The sequence below is a fragment of the Bos grunniens genome, chromosome 7, assembly GCF_055505025.1.
Source record: "Bos grunniens cultivar Pamir isolate PY7600 chromosome 7, Bosgru_T2T1.0, whole genome shotgun sequence".
Taxonomy (NCBI): Eukaryota; Metazoa; Chordata; class Mammalia; order Artiodactyla; family Bovidae; genus Bos; species Bos grunniens.
This window is the reverse complement of record NC_141171.1, coordinates 4,567,497-4,589,977: the sequence shown is the minus strand read 5'-3', so window position 1 is coordinate 4,589,977 and position 22,481 is coordinate 4,567,497. Positions and strand designations below refer to the sequence as shown.

General features: G+C 59.5%; 1 protein-coding gene and 1 non-coding gene across 25 annotated transcripts in view; both read left to right on the top strand.

Moving 5' to 3' along the window:
• Positions 1–21,459, top strand: part of CRTC1 (CREB regulated transcription coactivator 1) — an 80,579-nt gene extending 59,120 nt beyond the window's left edge. For 3 of the 24 annotated variants that reach the window (XM_086408310.1, XM_086408304.1, XM_086408299.1), the window contains 10 exons: positions 595–680; positions 3,965–4,005; positions 4,463–4,683; positions 9,310–9,443; positions 11,611–11,763; positions 11,872–11,922; positions 13,922–14,026; positions 18,178–18,264; positions 18,819–18,999; positions 20,756–21,459. In XM_086408310.1, the coding sequence (XP_086264436.1) occupies positions 595–680; positions 3,965–4,005; positions 4,463–4,683; positions 9,310–9,443; positions 11,611–11,763; positions 11,872–11,922; positions 13,922–14,026; positions 18,178–18,264; positions 18,819–18,999; positions 20,756–20,967 (1,271 nt within the window). In that variant the 3' untranslated portion in view covers positions 20,968–21,459. Of the gene's footprint in view, positions 1–594; positions 681–3,964; positions 4,006–4,462; positions 4,684–9,309; positions 9,444–11,610; positions 11,923–13,921; positions 14,027–18,177; positions 18,265–18,818; positions 19,000–20,366 lie in introns of all 24 variants that reach the window. The other 21 variants (XM_086408309.1, XM_086408295.1, XM_086408290.1 and 18 more) reach the window with 12 other exon arrangements.
• LOC147368074 (U6 spliceosomal RNA) lies at positions 1,044–1,147 on the top strand. Its single transcript, XR_015168736.1, has one exon. It is a non-coding gene; the product is annotated as a U6 spliceosomal RNA (small nuclear RNA).
• Positions 21,460–22,481: the final 1,022 nt, after the last annotated feature.

The following is a 22,481-nucleotide window of genomic DNA, read 5'->3' as shown; positions in this document are numbered from 1 at the left end:
CTCACCTTGCCTGAAAGGTTTAAGGAAAGGGGCTTCAGGTACAGCTAGTTCCAGGGCCTTGAGTGATGCCTTCTAGCCCCTTCCTCCCCTCCTTCCCCCCCTGGGACTGGTTAGCACTGCAGGTCTTTCATGGGACCGTAGCTGCCATGGTGAATGGACCTCAGCCTCTGCTGAGCTCTGTGGCTTGGTGCCAAGACCCCAAGAGGGGCCCAGTCTCTGGGTGCTAACAGCCCAGGTGACCGGTGGCCACAGGGCTGCAGGTGGGGCACATGAGGCAAGACAGCCACTCCTGGGAGAGACGCTTGGCGGTCCTCTGCGGCCCGAGGCCTCTGAAGCCTGAGTAGACCACACACGCCCTGAGCTCCAGCGCTTTCAGTTTCATTTCTTTTAAAATCACAGGTCCTCTGATTTTTTTTTAACTTTTCTTTTAAAAAATGAAGCTCTTTTGTTCTTTAGTACAATCCCCAGTAGTTACTGTTGGGGCAGTTACAGTCATGTCACGGTTGTGGCTCTGTGTGTCGGGGACCACCTGGTACCACTGCGAAGCTGCAAAGATCCCTTTTCTGCTTCTCCTCCAACCCCACCCCACCCCAGTCTTGCTGTTAACGGTCCCGGGTATGGAGGAGACCGCGTCAGAGACGGACAAGAATCTTTCCAAGCAAGGATGGGACACCAAGAAGGTAAGAGCCTAAGCGCTTTTAAAAATGGTTTCCCTTCTTGATCTTTTAAAAATTTCTTTTTAGAAGCACAACCCAAGTGAAGATGGTGAAATAGTATGTTGGGGGAACATCCCCTTTCCTGAAATGTGAACCTCATTCTTTTTTTTTTTTTTTTTAATTTATTTTTTTGTGTGTCCCAGCATGCAGGATCTTAGTTCCACAACCAAGGATTGAACCCAGGCCCTTGGCAGTGAGAGCGCAAAGTCCTAAGCACTGGACTGCCGGGGAATTCCCCAAACCTCATTTAGCTTTAACCAGTTAGGCCTTGAATGCTAATGGAAGGCCTGTTAACACTGGGAAAAACCATGTAAAGAATTAAAATCCATGTTCACTTTGATAGCATGTATTAAATTGGAACAATGCAGAGAAGATTAACATGACTCCTGTTCAGGGATGACAGACAGATTCATGAAGCATTCCATGTTTTTACATGTACTGGTGAATGTTAACTACTAACTAGACTTATTATGGTTATCAGCACAGTATATACAAATATCGAATCATTACATTGTACACCTAAAACTAATATAACATTATATGCCAGTTATATCTCAATTAAAAACGAAATGGAAGACAGGGAGGTTAGGTGATGTGCACAAGCTTGTGAAGATACTTAGGGTTTAGAACCTATACTACCTAATTCTTAGCCTGTGGTCATTCTCCTAACCCATGGTGTTGGATAACTATGGTCATTTGTCGTCTTCTTTAAACATAAACTTCCGTTTATTTGCACAATAATTGGAGTTTTTGTTGCAGTACAGAGTCTGCTTGGAATTCCCAGTTGGGTTGAGATTTCTGTATTATTTCTAGGTCCCGAAACAAATTTCCCAGTTTCCGCCTACAAAAAGATCTGGTGATAAGATAGAATTTGTGCCGTGAATAGATTTCAAAGAATTTGAATAGAACAAAAATGCGTTTAACACTAAGGCGATTTTGAATGTAAAAAAAAAAAAAGAATTGACACCTATTGCTGGTCAAGCTGCAGTGAAAGGGGGCAGCAACTCAAACCGCTCATCCCTTCAGGGGGATGATGAAGCAGGCAGCACTGCGCTCAGGAAGGCGTGTGTTCAGAGCCTCTGAATCAACTGCAAACAGCCTGAATGTTTGCCAGTGGGGGAGTTATAAGGAAACTGTCCTCAGGCCCTCGGGTAGAAAGCTGTGTGTGCGTGAGTTGGGATCTAAAGGCGTGAGAGACTTGTGAGATAACTGGTACGCAGAAAGAGGAGGATGAAGCTGCTTAGAGAGGCAGAAGATGCACAGAGACGCCCACAGATCCCTGGGTGTGCTGGGCCAGGCCCTGGGGAGACGCACGTGCGGCTGTGGCCAGCGCTCTTGACCCGGTCCGCATGTTCCAGTTTTGCCTGAGGAACACATGTGATTTTCCTACTCGGTAAAAACCTTTGAAACTCTTAACAACCCAAAGGAAAAAGTAACTGAAATGTCCAGTTGCAGAGAGGTGCGTCAGTAAGGGGAACGGGGTCCCTGCACCTGCCCAAGTGTGCTGCTGCTGCAAAGCCAGCGAAGATAGCAAGAGTCACGACTGGGGAGGGAAGGAGCCCCAGCATCATGGGAGTGAGAGGAGGGTGGCAGAGCCCAGCATCTGGGGGAGACTCCTTTTAACTGCCACTCGAAACTAAAGGATACATCTGTGAGGATGTCAGGAAAGGAATTCCTGTGGATTCGTTGGGGGTGGGATGGGGGATGATGGGTGAATTCTTCGTACTGTTTAGAAATCCATTAGGATCCCATAACATCCGTGGAATGCGTTTGAAAAGACTCTTTAGAAAAAGTCATTGTCAAAGTGCTTTGCAAAAAATAATCTGGTAATGAAGCGAGTGTTTACTCACGGAATTAAGGAGCCTATGGCCAAGTAGAAACCCGTTCCTCTGGCATTCCCTGCAGGGGCTAAACGCCTGGTGGTCACATGCCACCCCTTCGGTGCCCCAATCACTGCCAGTTGGGCCTTCCCTCGTCCCCACCCCCCAGCTCACTGGCTGTGCGCATGGAAGGCAGGCCTAGCCCTCTGCCGGTGTGTCCACGTTCTTGTCTGATAATCCTTAAAGAATACGGGGAGTGTGTGCCTGAGGGCCTGAGAGGCAGAGACGAATAGGGGACATGACTCAGCCGAGCCCTCTGCTGGCATGCGAGGTTCTGCCCAGTCATGTCCGCTGCCAGGGGAAGAGAGTCCCTTCTTTGTCCTTGGACGAGAGTCTAGGGACCCTGCCTGGAGCCTGTGGTTCTTGGATGGCGATAGTGTCCCCCTTCACAGAAGAGGAAGAGGAAGCAGAGCTTCTCTGGGACCCTCTCCCCGGGGCTGGTCTACAGGGCAGCCACCGTGTCCGTCCCCGGGCAGCGTGGGCCAGGGAGCACACCGGCAGCAGGGTCCCCTTGGGAATCACAGCTCAGGCCCCCACGCCATGTGAAGCAGGTCAGCAGGGGGCGTGGTCAGCATCTTCCGTGTTCTTTGTGGCATCCGGTTTGAGCCTCCTGAGGCTTCTCCATGTGATGTCCTTCCTTGCCACGGACAGAGGGACTCTGAGCAGTGGAGCCTCTGCCACCAGAGCCCTGCCTGCTTTGATTCAGGAGTGACATAGGGTGTTAGCCTCCAGGCACCTGAGTGGGTTTTCAGTGGTCCTGCCCCCGCGCTGGCTACCAACAGCCATGGTACAGCCCCAGGGGATTCGGATGTGAAGAGTGGACAGGATTCCTCTACTTCCCCAATGCCTGCTCTGACGGGACCACACCACCCCCGGTCCATGCGCACCTTACCAGGTGGAGTGAAGCCGGGAGGGGCTGTAGGAAAGCCATCTCCACACAGTTCTTGGTTTTGCCCCGGGTGTGTCTGGGGCAGCCCCTCCTTCTGTTCTTTGGGGCTACATATTCTTTATCCGAGACTAAACTTTCTTCTTTTTTAAAATTAATCTGTTGAATTTTGGCTGTGCTTGGTCTTTGTCCCTGCATACAGGCTTCTCACTGCAATAGCTTATCTTGTTGCGAGGCACAGGCTCCGGGGCTCATGGGCTTAGTTGCCCCATGGCATGTGGGATCTTAGTTTCCAGACCAGGGATCGAACCTGTGTCCCCTGCATTGCCACTGGATTGTTAGCCACCTGACCACTAGGGAAGTCCCAGTAAACTCAATTCTTGTGGAGTACTTCTTAGCCCTTGTAGGGAGGTCAGCCATACTGTGAGGGGTTGCAGTGCATGTGAGGAGGCTGGCTCAGGCTCTGCTGTCTTCTCTTTCAGACGGGGCCCAGGCCCAAGTCCTGCGAGGTTCCTGGAATCAAGTAAGTCTCAGCAGGGCCCACCCTGTGTGCCCAAGGCCACCAAGGGCTGCTTGGTCTTCCCGTCTGCTCATGAGGCCACACCTCCTGATAAGGGCTCTGTGCCGCTGGCGGCCACCCAGCAAGCCCCACGCTGGGGGACACTCCTACCCCTGCCTGCCTGAGATGATGGAGCCCCTTCCCCAGCCCCCTTGCACCTCAGACACACCCCGTTCCTGGTCAGTGGGAAGCCCCTCCCCCCAGCCCCGAGCCACCAGCCACTTCTCAGTTTCCACTGGAGGTGCTGGTAGCTGTTTCTCCAGCAGAGCAGCGCCTCACTGTGGGGTGTCATTTTGCACCTGCTGATTTTTTTTTTTTTGCAACCAGCTTTCTCCTGCCCCCACCACAGCTTCTGGGGGAGAATAGGCCAGCTGCCATCCTAAGAGCTCACCTCCCCCTCTGTCTGGCCTTTCCCCCCCAGCATCTTTCCATCCGCCGACCAGGAAAACACTACAGCCCTGATCCCCGCCACCCACAACACGGGGGGCTCCCTGCCTGACCTGACCAACATCCACTTCCCCTCCCCCCTCCCGACCCCGCTGGACCCCGAGGAGCCCACCTTCCCCGCGCTGAGCAGCTCCAGCAGCACCGGCAACCTGGCAGCCAACTTGACACACCTGGGCATCGGTGCTGCCGGCCAGGGTAAGCCGGCCGGGCGGCGGGCACCCCTGCCTGACAGGGGTGCCCCTCCAGTGAGGAGGGCATGCACGCATGTGTGAGTGAGGGCTGAGCCAGCTCACGGCGGGTGGAGGGCCCTGGGCGCCCCTGCCCAACAGGACTGCCCCTCCAGTGAGGAGGGCGTGCGCGCATGTGTGAGTGAGGGCTGAGCCAGCTCACGGCGAGTGGAGGGCCCCGGGCGCCCCTGCCCGACAGGACTGCCCCTCCAGTGAGGATGATGTGCGCGTGTGTGTGAGTGAGGGCTGAGCCAGCTCCCGGGGGTGGAGGGCCCCAGGCGCCCTTGCCCGACAGGATGACACGCGCGCGTGTGTGTGTGTGTGTGTGTGAGTGAGGGCAGAGTCCACCGTGGGGATTTGGGGCTGCCAGGCCGACCAAAGGGGAAGGGCATCTGGGCAGAGGCCCGGGGCCGGGAAGGCGCATGACCCCAGGGATTAGAGCACAATTCTTACCGGGTGTTGGGGGCTTCAGGGAGTTGGGGTAGCCCAGGCTTTCCCCATGCGCCCCCCTGACCTGCTCTTCGTCCCGCCCCGCCCACTCCCCTCCCCCTTCTCATCTCCCTGCCCTTCCCGTGCCCCACTGTGACTGACAGCCTAGGCCACTCCAGCCCGGCCCCCTCCCCATACTGCGCAGCCACCCATCCCTGAGGACATCTCAGGGTCCCAGTGTCCCAGGAACCCTCAGTGCCACCCTGGCCCTGTCTGTCCTGAGGACTCCCAGCGGCACCGTCCCCCTGTGACTTAGACAGGACCCCAGACTCCCCTCTCTGGCCCCCACGTGCTGGGTCCCCCCACCCCTCCCCCGACCCAGAATGGCCATCAGCTCACCACTCTCCTTTGCTCAGGCCCCCGGGAGCCCCCTAATCCTGCTCCCCACCCCGACTCCTCGCCAGCCAGTGAGCTTACACAGGGCACCCTGGCACATGCTGCCCCTCCCCCACAGACCCCCCTCCTCCAGGCTCCTCACCCCATTCCCTGCTCAGACACCCGCTCTCCCTTCTGCAGGTTTCCTGACCCCCTGCCCATGACCTGCCCCTTCTCACACCCAGTGGCTTTTCTGCACACACCCAGCTGCTGTCAAGTCACTGCTTTGCTCTCATCATTCCCTGGGCTGGGCCTTGTTCTCACACATCCTTGCTGTGACCGCTGTACCCATGCTGACTGTGGGACGTGTGGGTTTGCATACAGGGAGAAGGGGCAGTCCCCCAGCAGCCTGGACAGGCAAGAGGGGCCATGGGGACTCGCATGTGTCCCCACGTGTGTTGGGACTCAGTGGTTGATAAGCACCACCTCATCATGCCCTCCTCAGCCTGGAGCCACAGCCTGGGCCCCATGCTCACCTGGTCCACAGACCCACAGCACCTCCACCCCGTGCTCCCCCTGCTGGGCGGTGCCACACAGAATTTTCTGAGAATCACACACTCAGATTAATATTGGCCGCAATTCCTCTGGGGAAGCCGACTGTAAAGAATGGGCAGCAGCCCCTGGGCCAGGGCGGAGCCCCGTGGGCAGCTGTGCAGAGAGGTTTCAGGGTGAAGTGGGCCAGCCTTGGAGCCAGGTGGAGTTGGGAGTGAAGGAACCCGGAGCCCTTACTGGCTTTGATGTGGACAGGGCTGGGGGCAGGTGAGGGTTGCTGAGGGCGGTGCACGCTCCCTAGGTGTTCAAGCGAAAAGCTGGCTCAGCCATCAGGCAGAAGACACTTGCCCTGGCCATGCCCCGTCCCCCTCTTCCAGGGAAGGCCCAGAACACAAAACAAGCAGTTTCAGGGGACCCCAAGATCCTGGGCCCGCCAAGAGGCCAGTGGGTGGGCGGTGTCCACAGGCCTGTGCAAGTGAGAAATTGGAGGGTCGCCTCAGGGGCTGCTAGGGAGGGCCCCCCCACGCCAAGTCACTGTTTCCTGGCCCCCATTTTTCTCCTCACGCCTTGCAGCAGCCTCCAGAGCACCACCCCCTCTGCCGGAGGGTCCTTGGCAGCCCCTCCCCCACCCGCAGCCCCAGCGGCCGCTTAGGAGCCACGCACTTCCAGCCCGAGCCGAGTCTAAACAAGCACAGGAAAACACAACACATGTGAAAACCATAGATGCAGGACCGAGCACAGACCCCAAGCGGGGGCCCAGACCCCAGCCTGCCTGGCTTGGCGCATCAGCCCAGTAATGTCTGACATGTGTTCGGTTGTTTGCGAACCTGCCACTCCACGGCAGCTTGCCTGGCCGGGGCCTCGTTTTCCCGGCGCGTTTTACATCAAGCAGAGCCGCCACCCGGCCCCTGGCACACATGGAGCCCGCCCCCTCCCCCTGCCTGCCCAGCCCACCCTGCAGTCAGGACGAGGAGGAAGAGGGAGGCCCCTCTCTCTCCTTCCACGTTTGCTAAAGTCGTTTCCTGGGCGTGGGAGGTGGGCAGGCTGGGGTCCTTCCTCGCAGCACACCTCTGGGGCCAGCCAGCCCCGCACAGAGGGCTTGCATGCCGCCGGGCCAGGCTCCCGCCACCTGGCCTGCCCTCCCCTGGCAGCTCTCCCTGCCCACGCTTGGCCTCCCTGCCAGCTGGCCCCACTTCTTTTCCCAAAGGTGATCCAGGTTGTCCGAAGGAATTCGGCAGCAAGGCTTCCCTCGGCCCAGCCGGTGTCTCAGGGGTGGTGCCTGCCCGCCTGTGAGGCCCGGAGCTCACTGCAGCCAGGCAGAGGATTAAAAACCTCCCTTGTGTTCAGCACAGACGTTAGAGGCGGGCAGCCTAACCGCCCAGTGTGTTTTGGCTGGCCTCTGACTGTGTGTGATGCTTTGAATGGACATTCAAACACGCATGTAAAAACCTGGATTTCAGTCCTCACTGGAAGAATCAGGCCCAGTGTGGTGGGCCAAGGTCCTCCACCTCAGAGGGACTCGAGCTCTCCAGTTGGCGGCAGGCCTCTCCTGGCCTTGTCGCCCCTCCAGCCTACTCACCCCTGGCATCTGCCTCTCGTGCTTATCAGTTCCCGACATCCACGCCTGCTGTGGGCTGCAAGCATCCCTTGGCCTGCTGGACGAGTGGAGCGCTGGATGCTCAGAGAAGACAAGGGAGCAGTGCAGGGTCCCGACTCCAGGGTGCCCTCAGCGGGCGTCTTCCAGACGCCACCCACCTAGGCCTCTGTCGACGGCTCCCTTGACTTTGCTGTGTTTGCAGCAGCCTGATTCTGGGTCCAGGGTCTGTGTGGAAACTGGCCCTCAGGGGCTTTGCTGCAGTGTCAGCCCCCGCCCCCCACCTCAGTGTCCAGCTGAGTGGAGCCGCCAGGGCATCTGAGAGGGAAGTGCAGGCATGACTGGGCTCGCCCAGCACCGATGACACGGCCCCAGCAAATAGCTGCCTCGGGGTGGAGGGAAGGCTGCCTGTCATCTCCCTTCCGGAGTGTGTGCAGGCTGTACCCTCGTCCACCCTTGAACTTGCCACCTCATCCGCTGGAATAAAGTTGATCTGATGCCCTCCGCAGGCTGGGCCCAGCTCCCCTGGTGAGTCAGGCAACTTCACCTGGCCTTGATTGCAAGCCAGACTCTCTTCCAAGCCTGCTCAGCACCTCACTGGGGCCTCACGGTGAACTGGAAGGGACAAGGAAACCAAGTCGGGGGGGCATCAAGCCTGGCCCCCAGGGCACCCCTCCTGCTCCCAGCGTCAGGGGGCCTGTGCTTTCCTGGCCCTGTACCCCAAGATCAGCCAGCAGGCCTCAACTGCTGCCAGACTGAACCTGACCTCTCTTGGCTCCTTCACAACAGACACATCAGGGGTCAGCTTGCTGGGGGAGGAAGCCAGGGTGAGGGAAGGAAGGGGCGACCTGGAGTGCCCCAGCAGGAGCTCCGGCAGGAAGAAGATGAAGTAACTGAGTTTCCAGTTCGGTCACTAGTGGGGTTGGTGCTGCAGTGTGGCAAGTGCATGGGAGGCGGCGGAGAAGGTTGTGGATGTGCCCCTTGCTGGGACGGGCCAAGAGGAGAGCTAGCCGAAGGAGCAGTCCTGGGGAGGGATGAGGGTGAGGAGAACGATGAGGTTCAGGAAGAAACTGCAGTATCAGGCAAGACCAACTTGGTTTTGGAGCTAATCAAATGCAAGCTATTTTAGGCAAAAAGAAAAAGGAGGGGATTCATTGTCTCCTGAAACCAGGAAGTGCCAGCATGGCTGCCTCTGGGGCTCACGTGCTATTTCTGCCTCTCAGCTCCCTTGTGGTTACCCCTCACACAACTCTGAACCTTCCTTCTTGGAATTCCATCAAAATCCCCTGGGCAGGATCTCATTTGGCCAGCCTGGTCAGGTGTCCATCCAGGGGACAATCGTGTGGTAGCCCAGAGTGGGGGAAGTGCTGATTGGCTGGGCCTATGGGACACGCCCCTTCCGGGGGGATGGCAGGATCACTGGGGAGCATGTTGCCAGCACTGGAGGTGGGAGCCCCTGCAGCGCTGGGGGAGCCTCCCGTCAGGGTACTAGGGCCTCAGAGGGGGCTCCCCGGGTTTGGCGATCAGGATGTGCCTGCTGGTACCTGTGAATGAATGGGCTGTCCTCGGCAGTGACCCTTCGTGTGTGAGTGCCTCCTGCCCTGGCCCCAGTGGCTGGCGTCACACCCACCCTCTCCCTTTCAGGGATGAGCACGCCCGGCTCCTCACCGCAGCACCGGCCGGCCGGCGTCAGCCCACTGTCGCTGAGCACAGAGGCGAGGCGGCAGCAGGCCCAGCAGGTGTCGCCCACCCTGTCCCCGTTGTCTCCCATCACTCAGGTGCGAGGGCTCAGTGGGGCAGGGGAGGTGGGCCCGAGTGTGCCTCTCTGGGAGGCCTTATGCTCCTCCCAGGGAGCAGAATTCTAAAAAGCTTCCTTTTTTTTTTTTTTGTTTTTGTTTTTGTTTTGTTTTTTTGTGGTCAAATTCTCAAAGACATGGGGAATGTAGAAATCAAGTGGCCTGGAGTCCCCTGGGTCCATCTCGGCTGATAGATTGTGCCCGTGTGACTGGCCATTCTTCAGTATGCTAGTCTCTTCTTTAGGATCTCATTGGCACGTCCCAACTCTCAAAATACAGTATTGAGAGTCTTTTTCTGTTAAAAGAAAACCTGGTAAAATACTTTACCAGGTTTCCTTCACCTGCTTCTTTGGTAGATTGTGTCTAGGAATTGGTCCGTTTCATCAAGGTTGTCCCCTGTGCTGGCACACAGCTGTTCATAGGCAGTGGCTGTGCGTTAAGTCACTCAGTCGTGTCCGACTCTTTGCGACCCCATGGACTGCAGCCCACCAGGCTCCTCTGTCTGTGGGATTCTCCAGGGAAGAATACTGGAGTAGGGTGCCATTTCCCTTCTCCAGGGGATCTTCCTGACCCAGGGATTGAACCCTTATCTCTTGGGTCTCCTGCAATGGCAGGCAGATTCTTTACTTACTAGCACCACTTGGGAAGCTCGTTTGTAGGCGGTGTGTGTGAAACTCGCTCAGTCGTGTCTGACTCTGCGACCCCATGGGGCTATACAGTCCATGGAATTCTCCAGGCCAGAATACTGGAGTGGGTAGCCTATCCCTTTGCCAGCTGATCTTCCCATTGCAGGAATCGAACCGGAGTCTCCTGCATTGCAGTTGGATTCTTTACCAACTGAGCTATCAGGGAAGCCCACTCTTTCATAATCCTTTTAATTTCTGTAAAGTTACATTCCCCCTTTCCTTTTTGATTTCCACAGTTGGAATCTAATCTTTTTTTACTTAGCCCAGGCTCCTGGAATACATTAGGAAGTATTCTCTCCTCTTGTGTTTTTTGAAGAGTTTGAGAAGCATCTATGTTACTTCTTGGAATGTTTGGTAGAATTCAGCGTAGGTGCCACAGTCTCGACGGATCTGCATTAGAAAGCTTGTGGTGCCTGATCTGACTTCTCCCTTGATACCAATCTGCTCAGACTTCCTTTTCCAGATTCTTGGGTCCGTTTTGGTAGTTTTTGCGCTCTGAGGAGTTTGTCCCTGTTGACTGTTTTATAATCCCTAGTAGATAACGTTTGTTTGTTTGTTTTTTAACATGACCTTGTTGATCTTATCCACCTAAGATGAAATTTAACAATAGTTCTGTTAATACATCTTCCCATGCCTGGCCTGGGCCCTTTTCCCCCACCAGGTTAAGAACCTCTTATCCAGTTCTTGTTCAGATCAGGAGCCAGAGCCGTGGATGGTTCCTGATGCCACTGCCTTTGGTCTCTCCATCTGGGGGACCCCAGCCTCGTCTCCCTTCCCCGCCACGCGCCACCCCTGAGGCCTGCCTTCTTCTTTTGAAAACTCCTCTCTGTTCACAAACTGCCTACCGGCTAATGAGAGGCCAGGCTTTCTGCTTAGTGTTTATATCCTGTAGTTCCCGGATGCTTCCAGTCTCCCTCAGAAGGCAGGAGCCCTTGCCTGCCTGGGGAGCTGCCCGTGTAGATGGAACTTCCCTCTGGTTGTTTTCCTCTTTCCAACTCTTAAGAGCCCAGAGCTGGTCATTGCCCAGTGACCACGCCAGTGCCTTCCTCACCAGCCTCCCCTTGGCTGCAGGTGGTGAGGGTGTTCCTGCCCCTTACAGGACTCCACAGGGGCTAGGTCCTGGCTCCCCACTGAGCTCCCCGAGTGTACGCCCCGTGCCTGCCTACAGCGGGGAAGCTCCAGCTCAAAGGGGCAGAGGAGGAGAGGATTCTAAGTCTGCAGATATGGAAACTGGTGCCCCCTATTGGCATGCGGGGAGAAAACCTCGCTGGGGGCAGGCCCACCGAGCTGCAGCCCCGTCCTCTGTGGGCCCTGGGGGAGGCCTTCCTGCTCAGCCTTTGCTGTCCCAGTCCAGGGTCGGGACACCCTCTGGTCTGTCCATCACTTCGCTGCCACGCACACCAGGCCGTGGGGGCCCCCACCTCTGAGCGTGCCTCCTGCCTGACGCCCTCCTCTCCCTCCAGGCCGTGGCCATGGACGCCCTGACTCTGGAGCAGCAGCTGCCCTACGCCTTCTTCACCCAGGCGGGCTCTCAGCAGCCGCCGCCGCCCCAGCCTCAGCCCCCGCCGCCCCCACCGCCGGCCTCCCAGCAGCAGCCGCCCCCGCAGCCCCCGCAGGTGCCTGTCGGCCTCCCCCAGGGCGGCTCCCTGATGCCAAGTGCCAGCCTGACACGGGGGCCCCAGCTGCCCCCGCTCGCGGTCACAGTACCGTCCTCTCTCCCCCAGTCCCCCCCAGAGAACGCGGGCCAGCCACCGATGGGGATCGACATTGCCTCGGTAAGGCGGGAAGGGGCCTGGCTTGGGGCAGGGGGGCTTGTGCAGGAGGAACCTGGGGGCTGGGGGGAGCATCAGGGCTCCTGGCTTTATCTGCAGCCACCTCGAGGCTCTGCTTTGAGGCCAGCTTGGCCAGGGGTCGGAGCAGAGGCAAACGCTGTCTGCGGCCAGGGGCTCAGTGAGGAATCCTGCCTGAAGTCCTCAAGCCAAGTTTGTCCTCCCCACAGAGATGGGGAAACTGATTCATGAGCAGGGTCAGGTGCCCCAGACTTCATGCAGCATGGGCCACCTGTGTCCCTCTCCCATGGGCCTGGATCCCCCCCTCAGCCCTTCCCACCCAAGGCTTCCTCAGAGGTGGGGAGCACACAGCTCGCAGGAGCTAGGGAATGGACTTCCAGGAGCCAGAGTGATGGAGATGACCTAGGAGGAACAGAAGGGGTGAAACTAGTTCTGCGGTTCTTAGCGCATAGTGCTCTGGGCCCAGGGCCTGCAGCTCAGCCCGTGGGACCCTCTTGCCTGGGACCAGGCTCGGTAACAAATGCTAGCTTTGGGGGCGGTTTGATGGCACCTGCAAACCTTCCTGTGTGTTCAGACTTTTATCCAGGTTGCCCTGGTGGGAAGGGAGTGGTCACAGCTACCTTTGGCCATATTCAGAGAAACAGACGCATGCTGGGGGCCCAGCCAGCCCTCCCTGCTCACTTGGCCCATGGCCACCAGCCCCAGGGTACGTGTCATCAGAACACCGTGTGTTCTGTAAAGAACAAGCCCTCCTGGGCCGGACAGGGCCAGCAGGTCCCTGAACAGGGGGCGGCTCACATGTCCAAGCCGCTCTGATCCCTCAGAGGGCAGACCTCAGGGGTCCCCGGGATGGGACTGCACCCAAACCTTGCCTTTGGCAGAGACACAGCAGTTCCAGGGGAGGCTCTGACAGTGGAGCTGCCCGGGGCACCCAGTCCCATGACACTCTGCAGTGGCAGAGCCTAGCGGTGGAGCTGGAGGGACAGTGGAGGCACGGGGTGTCCGAGCCAAGCTCTCGGATCAGGACCCCGTGGTGGGGTAATGCACCCACCACCCCCACGGGAGCTGGCGGTCTCAGGGCTCGGCCTCCAGGGGCAGCCTGTGTGAGCTTCTGCACACCCGCTCAAGCGAGGAGAATGTCCCTCTGGTCATTTTCATCTTCCCAGCCCCGAGAAGACCTGAGCTAGTCACTGCCAAGCGACCATGCTATGTCTCGGACACTCAAGCCTTGCTACCGGAACCTCCTGCCCTATGGGGCTCAACCCCCATTCCAGACTTCTCAGGCCACAGAAGAAACGAAGGAGACGTAGTTCTTAGGGGGCCCTGCGCCGGCCAGCTGGGTCTCATTAAACGGCAGGTCAGAGAGGTCAAGCAGCTTGCTGAGAGACACGCAGCAGGGCTGCCCTGGGCGGGACCAGAGCAGGGACTAGATTCAGGTCCTGGCCTAGCGGGTCTTGGCCCCCAGGGTTCTGGTGAGACGCCAAGACCCTTTGTCATTCAAGTGAAGAGGTGACTGCCCTTTAGAAGTCTGTGCATAACCCAGAGGGCTGGTCCCAAGCAACATTGGTGATAGGGACCCCCGGGCACCAGGACCCCTGCTCTGCACCCAATCCTGCCATCGCTCGAGGCCTTCCCTGCCCGAGCGTGTGTGTTGGTGTGTGCATGGCTGTGCGTATGTGTGTGTGGGTACTGGTGTGCCTTCGTGTGAGTGCTCTAAACCCGCTGAGTAGAGGCCGACCCCTCTGCCCTTCCGTAGCCCCCCAGGGCAACTCTGCGAGGCTGGGTTCTGGACTGACCATGTGCTCCTACCCCTCCCAGACTTGGGTTTGGAGGCCGGGCCCCTTTACGGCCCAAGGCTCAGGTGCCCTCCTACAGATGCCCGGGTATTCTGCTTACCTGAGGGGTGGGGACCTCGCCAGGTGGCTGGGCTGGGAGCGGCCAGGCCCGGGGCCCTGCGAGCGTCCTGACCTGTCTGTCATCGCAGGCACCGGCTCTGCAGCAGTACCGCACTAGCGCCGGCTCCCCAGCCAACCAGTCTCCCACCTCGCCCGTCTCCAATCAAGGCTTCTCCCCCGGGAGCTCCCCGCAAGTAAGGGACGCCGCCCCCCTCCTCCCCCAAACTCCAGCCTGGCTGGCGCCCCCAGCGTGGCCCCTGTGCACCTGTACAGCATCTGTGCCTCCTGTCTCACCCCACGCCATCTTGTTCACTCCATTGGGGTGGGGACTGGTGAGGCGCAGCCACCCTACGCGGTGGCCAAGGAGCAGGCACCCTCCCCCCGGAGCCGTCACTTTGCCACAGCACCTCTGGAGTCTGTGCTGAGCCCCTGTTCAGGGTGGCAGGCTCCCCATTCACGTCAGTGGTGTCGGTGCCAGCTTCACCCCAGGGTGCGGCTCGGAGCAGGCTTCCAGCAGCCTGTGCTCTGTCCCTGCCCATGTCTTCCCCGAGACCTCGTGCTTCCAGGCTTCTGCAGGTGGGGGGATGCTCCCCGCGCTTTGGGGAACAGCTGAGTGACAGCCAGCCTGTGCGGGGGCTCTGCTCCTCAGCGCCCTCCACCCCTCGTGAAGGTGTGTCTCTCACCTCCAGGCCTCCAGCCTGGGAAGCTTCTCTGAGTGGCCTGGCGGCCTGTCCAAGGTCCTCGTCCTCTTCGCATGGATGAAGAGCCCAAGGCTCACCCTCGACAGCAGGCAGGGCTGGAGCGTGTCCGTCAGATTCAGGTTTCCCTTCATACGAGGCAGCGCAGAGGACCCTGGCCCCTGACACACACACACACACACACACACACACACACACACGTTCCCGATCCCTGACGCACACACAGAGGTTCCCTCACACACACACACACACACACAGAGGTTCCCGATCCCTGACACACACACGTGCACACACAGAGGTTCCCTGACACACACAGGTTCCCGATCCCTGACGCATACACGCATACACACAGAGGTTTCCTCACACACACACACACACACACACACGTTCCCGATCCCTGACGCACACACAGAGGTTCCCTGACACACACACTCACACACACACACAGGTTCCTGATCCCTGACACACACACATGTGCACACAGAGATTCCCTGACACACACACAGCACAGGTTTCCAATCCCTGATGCACACATGCACACACACAGGTTCCTTGACACACACACACACAGGTTCCTGATCCCTGACACACACAAAGCACAAGTTCCCTGACACACACAGACAACACAGGTCCCCAGTCCCTGCACATCACAGGTTCCCTGACATATGCAGAGCACAGATCCCCAGTCTCACACATGCACAGACACAGAGGACCCTGATCCTTGACACACACACAGGTTCCTGACCACACGCACACACAGGTTCCCTGACACACACACACAACACAGGTTCCCTGACCACACGCACACACAGGTTCCCTGACATACACACACAACACAGGTCCCTGACCACACGCACACACAGGTTCCCTGACACACAGGTTCCTGATCTGTGACACACGTGCACACACACACACAGCTTCCCTGACACGCACAGCATAGGTCCCCAGTCTCACACATGCACACACACCTTTGCAGGTTCCGCAGAATCCCCCTTGGTGCTGCTCCCCCTTTGGCTGCATTCTGTTCAGAACCTTCCATCAGAGAGGGGGTTCCCGAAAAGCTGACGTCTGGGCCCAAAGCTTCTTGCCATAGCAGTGAAGCCTCCCCAGGACCCTGCCACCCCATCCCCAAAATGTCACCAAGTCAAGAGACTTCAGGAGTCACTGCAGCGCCCAAGGACGTCTCACCCTCAGCCAGGGCTTTCCTTCCTGGGCAGAGCAGGAGTTGTTCTTTCAGGCAGGGCCGTGGGGGGCATGCCCCGCTCTCCCCGTCTGCCAGGCTCTCAGTGTGCCCCGAGCCAGGCCCTACATGTCAGGACAGTGGCCTTCCCCTTGGGGGGACCGGAGGCTGTTCTTGAGGCTCACTGACACAAGAGGGCCTTTCGCTCCACCAACCATGGCAACCAGGGGCTGGGACTCTCCCCCGGCTCTGCAGAAGACAGGAAAGGCGCAGTGAGCTCAGGGCGTGCCGAGGGCCAGCCTGGTGTCTGCGCGCTCCCCGGCCATCCTGTGGGCTCTGTGCACTTGTGTCTGGTCTCGTCACGTGAGCTGGAGGGCTGTGGGAATGAGAGACACTGCTCCAGGCAGAAGAAGCCACGGCGGGCAGCCTGCCTGGGCTGGTCTCTGAGTAACGGCCCTTCTCATGCGTGAGGTGGCAGAGGAAGGTTACAGTGGAGTGGATCTCTCTTGGGAGAGGTTCGCCTGGACCAGAGCGGTCCATCCTGAGCAGAGAGCATGTTGCTGTCTCATCAAACCCGTGTCTGTGTGTCTGTCTGTCTGTCCATCCATTGTGCGCCGGCGGGGAAGAAGGCTGCCCTTTCAGATGTGAAGATGGCCCTGGGAGGGCTCTGCTTGGGGGCAAACCATGGCAGAAGGCAGACGGGGCTTCCCACTGAAGCTGGATCTCAGAGGATGCGTTCATCAGCCCCCTGGGCCCGGGTCAGCCCCTACCTTCCCGGCCCAGCCAGCATCTCCCCTGGAGGCACGAGGCAGCCGGCTTGCCACGCCTGCCCTCGCATGGATCTGTCTAGCTGCTGCCGGAACCTGAGGCAGCTGGGATTGGGCCCGTTCCGTTCCCTCCCTGCTTCCTTCTGCGCAGACCTTTCTGGCAGACCCTTGTGGCAGCTTTACACGAGAAGCTGGGGTCTCCTGTGTGTGCGCTGGGGCTCTCTGGGGCCAAGGCCATGGGCGCAGGGTCAGGTGCCCCGGAGAGACATGCCCCCGGCCTCAGCCGAGGTGGTCACCTGCCGCCTCCAGCAGCCTCGCCACCCCCTTTTCCAAACCTGCAGCTGGCGATTTTTAGGGCAGAGGTGGCCTTTTGCCACGTTAGCTTTTCTCCCTTCTTGCTCCGTTAGCGCTTTTAACTCTTCTGTGGTGTTTAGTGGCCTGTCCGTCCCCAGGAGCCGCCCCGCCTTCCACCTGGCTGGCTGTCCCTTTTCTGTGGTCAGCCCACTAGACACTCAGAGTGGCTGCTGGTTTTGTGACCAACTCTTCTTTGCAGTAGAGGCCTGAGAGTCAAGCTTTGGCAGTTGTCGGAGAACATGGGGACCTTTCTAGAACAGGGCGCTCCAAGGGAGGAGGTCCAGGGTCTGTGGTCTGTGAAGACTGACCTGGATGCGCGCTGGGCTGGGGACTTGCTTTCCCAGGTCTGTTGGCCTGTGCTGTGAGCTGACCACGCACACAGCTCCGCCTCTGCTCCCCTCTGCGTCCCCCCAGACTCTCCTGCCACCTCGCTGGCAGCATCTCAGGAGTGGGCAGGAGCTCCCTGCACCTTCTTTGGTATCTCCGCTGCTTCTGAGGACCCCCAGCCCCCTGCTCCTTTCCCAGCAGCCCCATCCCTCTGCCCCAGCTGGCGTTGGGCAAACAGGAGTGGGGCTTTCTGGTCTCTCAGCCGTGGGGGCCAGGGGGCAGGGCCTTCTGTGTGCCTGTCTCGTCCTACTCTGTGAAGCCTTCCTGCCCGCGTGTGTGGCCTGCCTCCTGTCCCGTGTCTCCCATGTCTGACAAGGTACTTATCGCATCCTAGACACCCAGAGACCCTCCCGCCCTGCCCCAATCACACACTTTCCTCTGGGCTGTCACATGGGGTTCCTGGACCCTGTGGCCCCTTGGCTTCCATCTGATGAAAATGGGCTCACAGAGAGGAGATGGGATGGCACTTTGAGGGAAGTTGGGGTGCAAAGGCCCCCCAGGATCAGGTGGTGGAAAGGAGCAATCGTCCTGAGGTTAGGCGTGCACCCCTCCATCGCAGGGGGCATGGGCTTTCCCAGGAGCCCTGAGATGGACGGGGTCAGCTTCTCACATTCCGAGCATCTTCCAGGAAGTTCCAAAGGCCTCCCCTTTCTCCCAGCCCAGGCCAGCGGTGAGGTCCTGGGGGAAGGGTCTGGGTGCAGCCCGCCTGTGGGCACACCTTCCCACCGCCCCTGACAGCCTCACCCCCTGCCTGGCTTGGGCACAGCGCCCCCGACGGCCTCACCCCCTGCCTGGCTCGTGCACACCGCCCCCGGCGGCCTCCCCCGCTGCCTGGCTCGGGCACAGCGCCCCCCGACGGCCTCCCCCCCTGCCTGGCTCGGGCACAGCGCCCCCCGACGGCCTCCCCCCTGCCTGGCTCGGGCAGCCCTGACGACAGCGGGCCTCTCTTTTGTCTGCAGCACTCTTCCAGCCTGGGCGGCGTGTTTGGGGACTCATTCTATGAGCAGCAGATGGCGGCCAGGCAGGCCAATGCTTTGTCCCACCAGGTGAGCGGGCGCCCACCGCAGACGCTCGCCAGACCCCGCCCACTCCTCGGCCCGCTCCCCGGGCTGCGGCGGCCCCGGCCCTGGAGGGGGTGGCTTGGCCTGGTCCCCCTGCGTCTGCACCCTTCACGAAGAACGAGGCCACCCACAGAGGGGGAGGAAGGGCAGGCGGTGGACGCTGGCGGGGACGGGCCGTGGCTGTGACAGCAGTGCCCTGGTGTGGGCCGTGCACGTGGGTTTGCCGGGAGGTTGCACTGGCTTTGCGTGGACCCCGGGGTGGAGGGGGTGTGTGCATGGGAAGGGTGGACTGCTACTCAGAGCTGTTCACTCATTTCACCAACCATCCATCCATCCATCTCCACACGCTCGGACAGGGCCGTGTGCTGGCCAGCCCAGGCAGGTTCAGAGACGGGGAGACCCGAAGGCAGGGCGACTTGTGCTTGGCAGCCCCGAGCATGAGTGTGCTGGGCGTCCCGTGGGGCGGGAGGGCCGGGTGGCCACAGGCAGGCCGGCCAGCGTTGGGGGAGCTGGCTCACACCCCCGTGCTTCCTCTCCAGCTGGAGCAGTTCAACATGATGGAGAACGCCATCAGCTCCAGCAGCCTGTACAGCCCAGGTTCGACGCTCAACTACTCCCAGGCGGCCATGATGGGCCTGACGGGCAGCCACGGGAGCCTGCCGGACACGCAGCAGCTTGGCTACCCCAGCCACAGCAGCATCCCCAATATCATCCTCACAGGTGAGGCCCCCCGTCAGGGCGTCTTCGGGGTGGGTCCTGACGTCAGTGTCCCCGTGGGAGCCTAGAGGGAGATGGAGCCCTGCCTCAGTGCAGACCCATGGAGGCCAGAGCCCCACCTTGACTCCCTGCGGAGCTTGCGGGGTGCAGGCCGGGGTGCACATGCTGAGCCCGGACTCAGTCCAGTGTCCCGGGTGCAGAGTAGGGACGGGACGGAGCCACTCACTCACCTCGCCCTTCACCCCTTGCCCAGCGCGTGTGCCCCAGTAGCTGAACATGCCCAGTGGGATTTGTCCTGTGCAGCCAACAGACACATAAGAGCTCACACATACTGTGTTGGGCATCCCCAAGCAGCCTAAGCACAGTGCCCGGGCACACACACACACTGCTTGGGCACACGCATGCAAACACACAAGTGCCCCGGCACGCGCACGCACACACGCACACATGCACACAGTTCCTGGGCACGCACGCACACATACACACAGTGCCTGGGCACACGCACACGTGCACACACACACAGTGCCCGGGCACACACACGCACGCACTCACACACACAGTGCCTTTGCACACTCATGAGTGCGTGCACACACACACTGCCCGGGCACACTCATGTGCACGTGCACACACACACTGCCCGGGCACACACACGCACGCGGGCACACACACGCACGCACGCACACACAGTGCCCTTGCACACTCATGCGCGCGTGCACACACACACACTGCCCGGGCACACACCCATACGCACGTATACACAGTGCCTGGGCACACACACGCGTGCACACACACAGATAGTGCCTGGGCACACGTGTGTGTACGCGCACACACACACACGCATGCACGCACGCACACAGTGCCCTTGCACACTCATGAGCACGTGCACACACACACACACACAGTGCCTGGGCACGTGTGCGCACACACACACGTCTCCACCCAGCCATGCTCAGACCTTCCAGTCCTCTCCCCACCCTTTGTCATGCCCCTAAAGGTTCTTGGTATTATCAAAGAAGAAGCAGTTTCCTCATAAGCCAGGGCTGACTTGGGGTTGAAGATGAGACCCTTTCTGCAGTCCCTCTGGCATCTCTAGGATGGGAGGGTTCTCTCTCCAGAGCCCCCCACAGCCTGGACTAGACCCAGGGCCACCTGCCTGGACCCAGGGTCTGCAGGAGATACTCTTGAGTGCAGAAGCCTTGGCCTTGGAGGTTGTATGAGAGGATCAGGCCTCTGATTGTCCAGTAGCCCAGAAAGACCAGAACTTACGTGTTCATTTGCCAGAGTGGGAAATGGAAGTCCATGATCTCACAGGAGCCCAGGTTTGAACCTGGGTCTCTGTGGAGAAACCTGGGCTTCCCTCCTGCCCACAGCCAAGTCCCCGATGCACACAGAGCAGACTGCCTGGCAGAGTTGGAGAGGTCCCCTGCTCCCTTCAGGTCATGCTGAAGTTTGTGTCACAAACCTCATCCCGGGCGTCCTGGCCTTGGCACCCCGACATGTGGGCTGGCACCACGCTGTGTACTGTGGGGTGCTGAGCAGCGTCACCGCATCCCCAGCCTGTACCCCGACACCAGTAGCATTCCCTCCAGGAGTGACAACTGAAAATGTCCCCAGACACTGCAGGTGTCCTTTGCAGCACAGACCACTCAGGCGAGCTTCCTGGTGCGGCCTGAGCGTCGACTGGGGCTGTGGAGGTACAGAGTGGGGGTGCCGGGGGCCAGGGCAAAGCTGAGACTTTTGTGTGTACCCCCCACCCCAGTGACAGGAGAGTCCCCTCCCAGCCTCTCTAAAGAACTGACCAGCACACTGGCCGGGGTTGGTGATGTCAGCTTCGACTCTGACAACCAGTTCCCCCTGGACGAACTCAAGATTGACCCCCTGACCCTGGATGGACTGCACATGCTCAATGACCCAGATATGGTCCTGGCCGACCCGGCCACCGAGGACACCTTCCGGATGGACCGTCTGTGAGCGGGTCGCGTGGCACATGGCCGCCCAGCCCCCGGCTCTGTCACCCCGCCGGCCAGTGGTCCCGATGGCATCACCCCGAGCCTGGGGACAGCGGCGCTCCGTCCCTCGCAAACGGCTGGGCTTGTGATTCTGAGCTTGCAATGCCGCCAAGCGCCCCCTGCCCACCCCGCCCCGGTCGTTCACCTCCCGCGTGAGGCCGCGCGTCGTCGCCCCCGCGGACCCTCCCTGCTCTCTCATCCCCTGTAAGATGCGGAAAGCATGCTGGGCAGGGCTCCCAGCCTCGGTGGGCACCATGCTCTGCAATGGTGGTGGGCTGAGGTACATCTTGCGACTGTTGTCCAGCTCTCACTGCCTTCTTTGTCCCTGGGCCCCCTACCTGCCCGCACCCCCAGCCCTTGGATAGGTAGCGAGCCAGCCCCACCCTGCCAAAGGGAGAAAGTGCCAGAGAGAGGGGGGCGGACGTGAAGCGAAATAAACACTATTTGGACTGCTGTCTTTTATATTTCTGTGCACACACAGAACGCTAGCATCCATCACATGGAGGTGGGATGCGAACATGTGAACAGCATGGGAAGCAGCTGAGTCTCCTCCAGGGTCCCTGCCTCGCCTGCCCATCCCCCACCCTCCGGCCAGGCCCCTTTGCGGCCACCTGTGCTGTGAAACCCCCACCCCAGCCTGTCGGGGACTCATGTGGAGGCAGATATTTCTGGGGGCGGGGTGCAACTTGTTTCCATCTTTCTTTGTACTGTGGTCACTGTTACTATTATTTAATGAATGGGCTGGGGAGGGGGTGGCCAGGGCATTTTTTGTTGTGTTTCTTTTCGTTTGTTTCTTTTGGTTTGTATTTACATTTTGGTTGTGGATGAGTAACTGACTCCTTCAAGCCAACACTTGCCTGAGAGCATGTTTTTTTTTTTTAACTCTAGAAATCCAATCTTGTAATACTTGTGAGCTAACTGGAAGCAGCCTGCTGCCTGCCCAGGTCTGAGCTGCATCTCCTGTCTTTTTAGTTTTGCTCCGTTATCCCAAACCAGAAGGACGTGAGGTTAGGCTGGACTGGGCGGACACCCTGGTGAAAGCTGGCGGCAGCGGCCGGAAGTGCCTCGCCTCCAGTCCCATAACCAACTTCCGGGAAGGAGCCCCGGCTTGCATTAAGGGTCTCCTGAAGGTGCCAGCCAGTCCTCAGGGCGGGTCCATCCCAGACCCCATGGCTGGCGGCAGCTGCGGCCCCTCTGCTCTGAGGCGCCCCAGTGATGAGCCTGTCCTCAGCAAGCCCGCCCCGAGAACCAGCCAACATTCATCCTCTCCCACCATCTCTTTGGTGGCCGCTCCCGGCAGGGTTGGCTTTGGAGGCAAAGAGCAGTGTGTGTTTCAGAGGCTGGTTTCCAGGTGCTTCTCAAAGTGCCTCAGGAGGCCCAGGTGACCATCTGTCGGGCTCACTGGTGCGCCAGAGGCCGGCCATCAGCCCTCCAGGCCCTGCGAGCGGGCAGCAGGGCAGGCTTCGAATTCTGCTT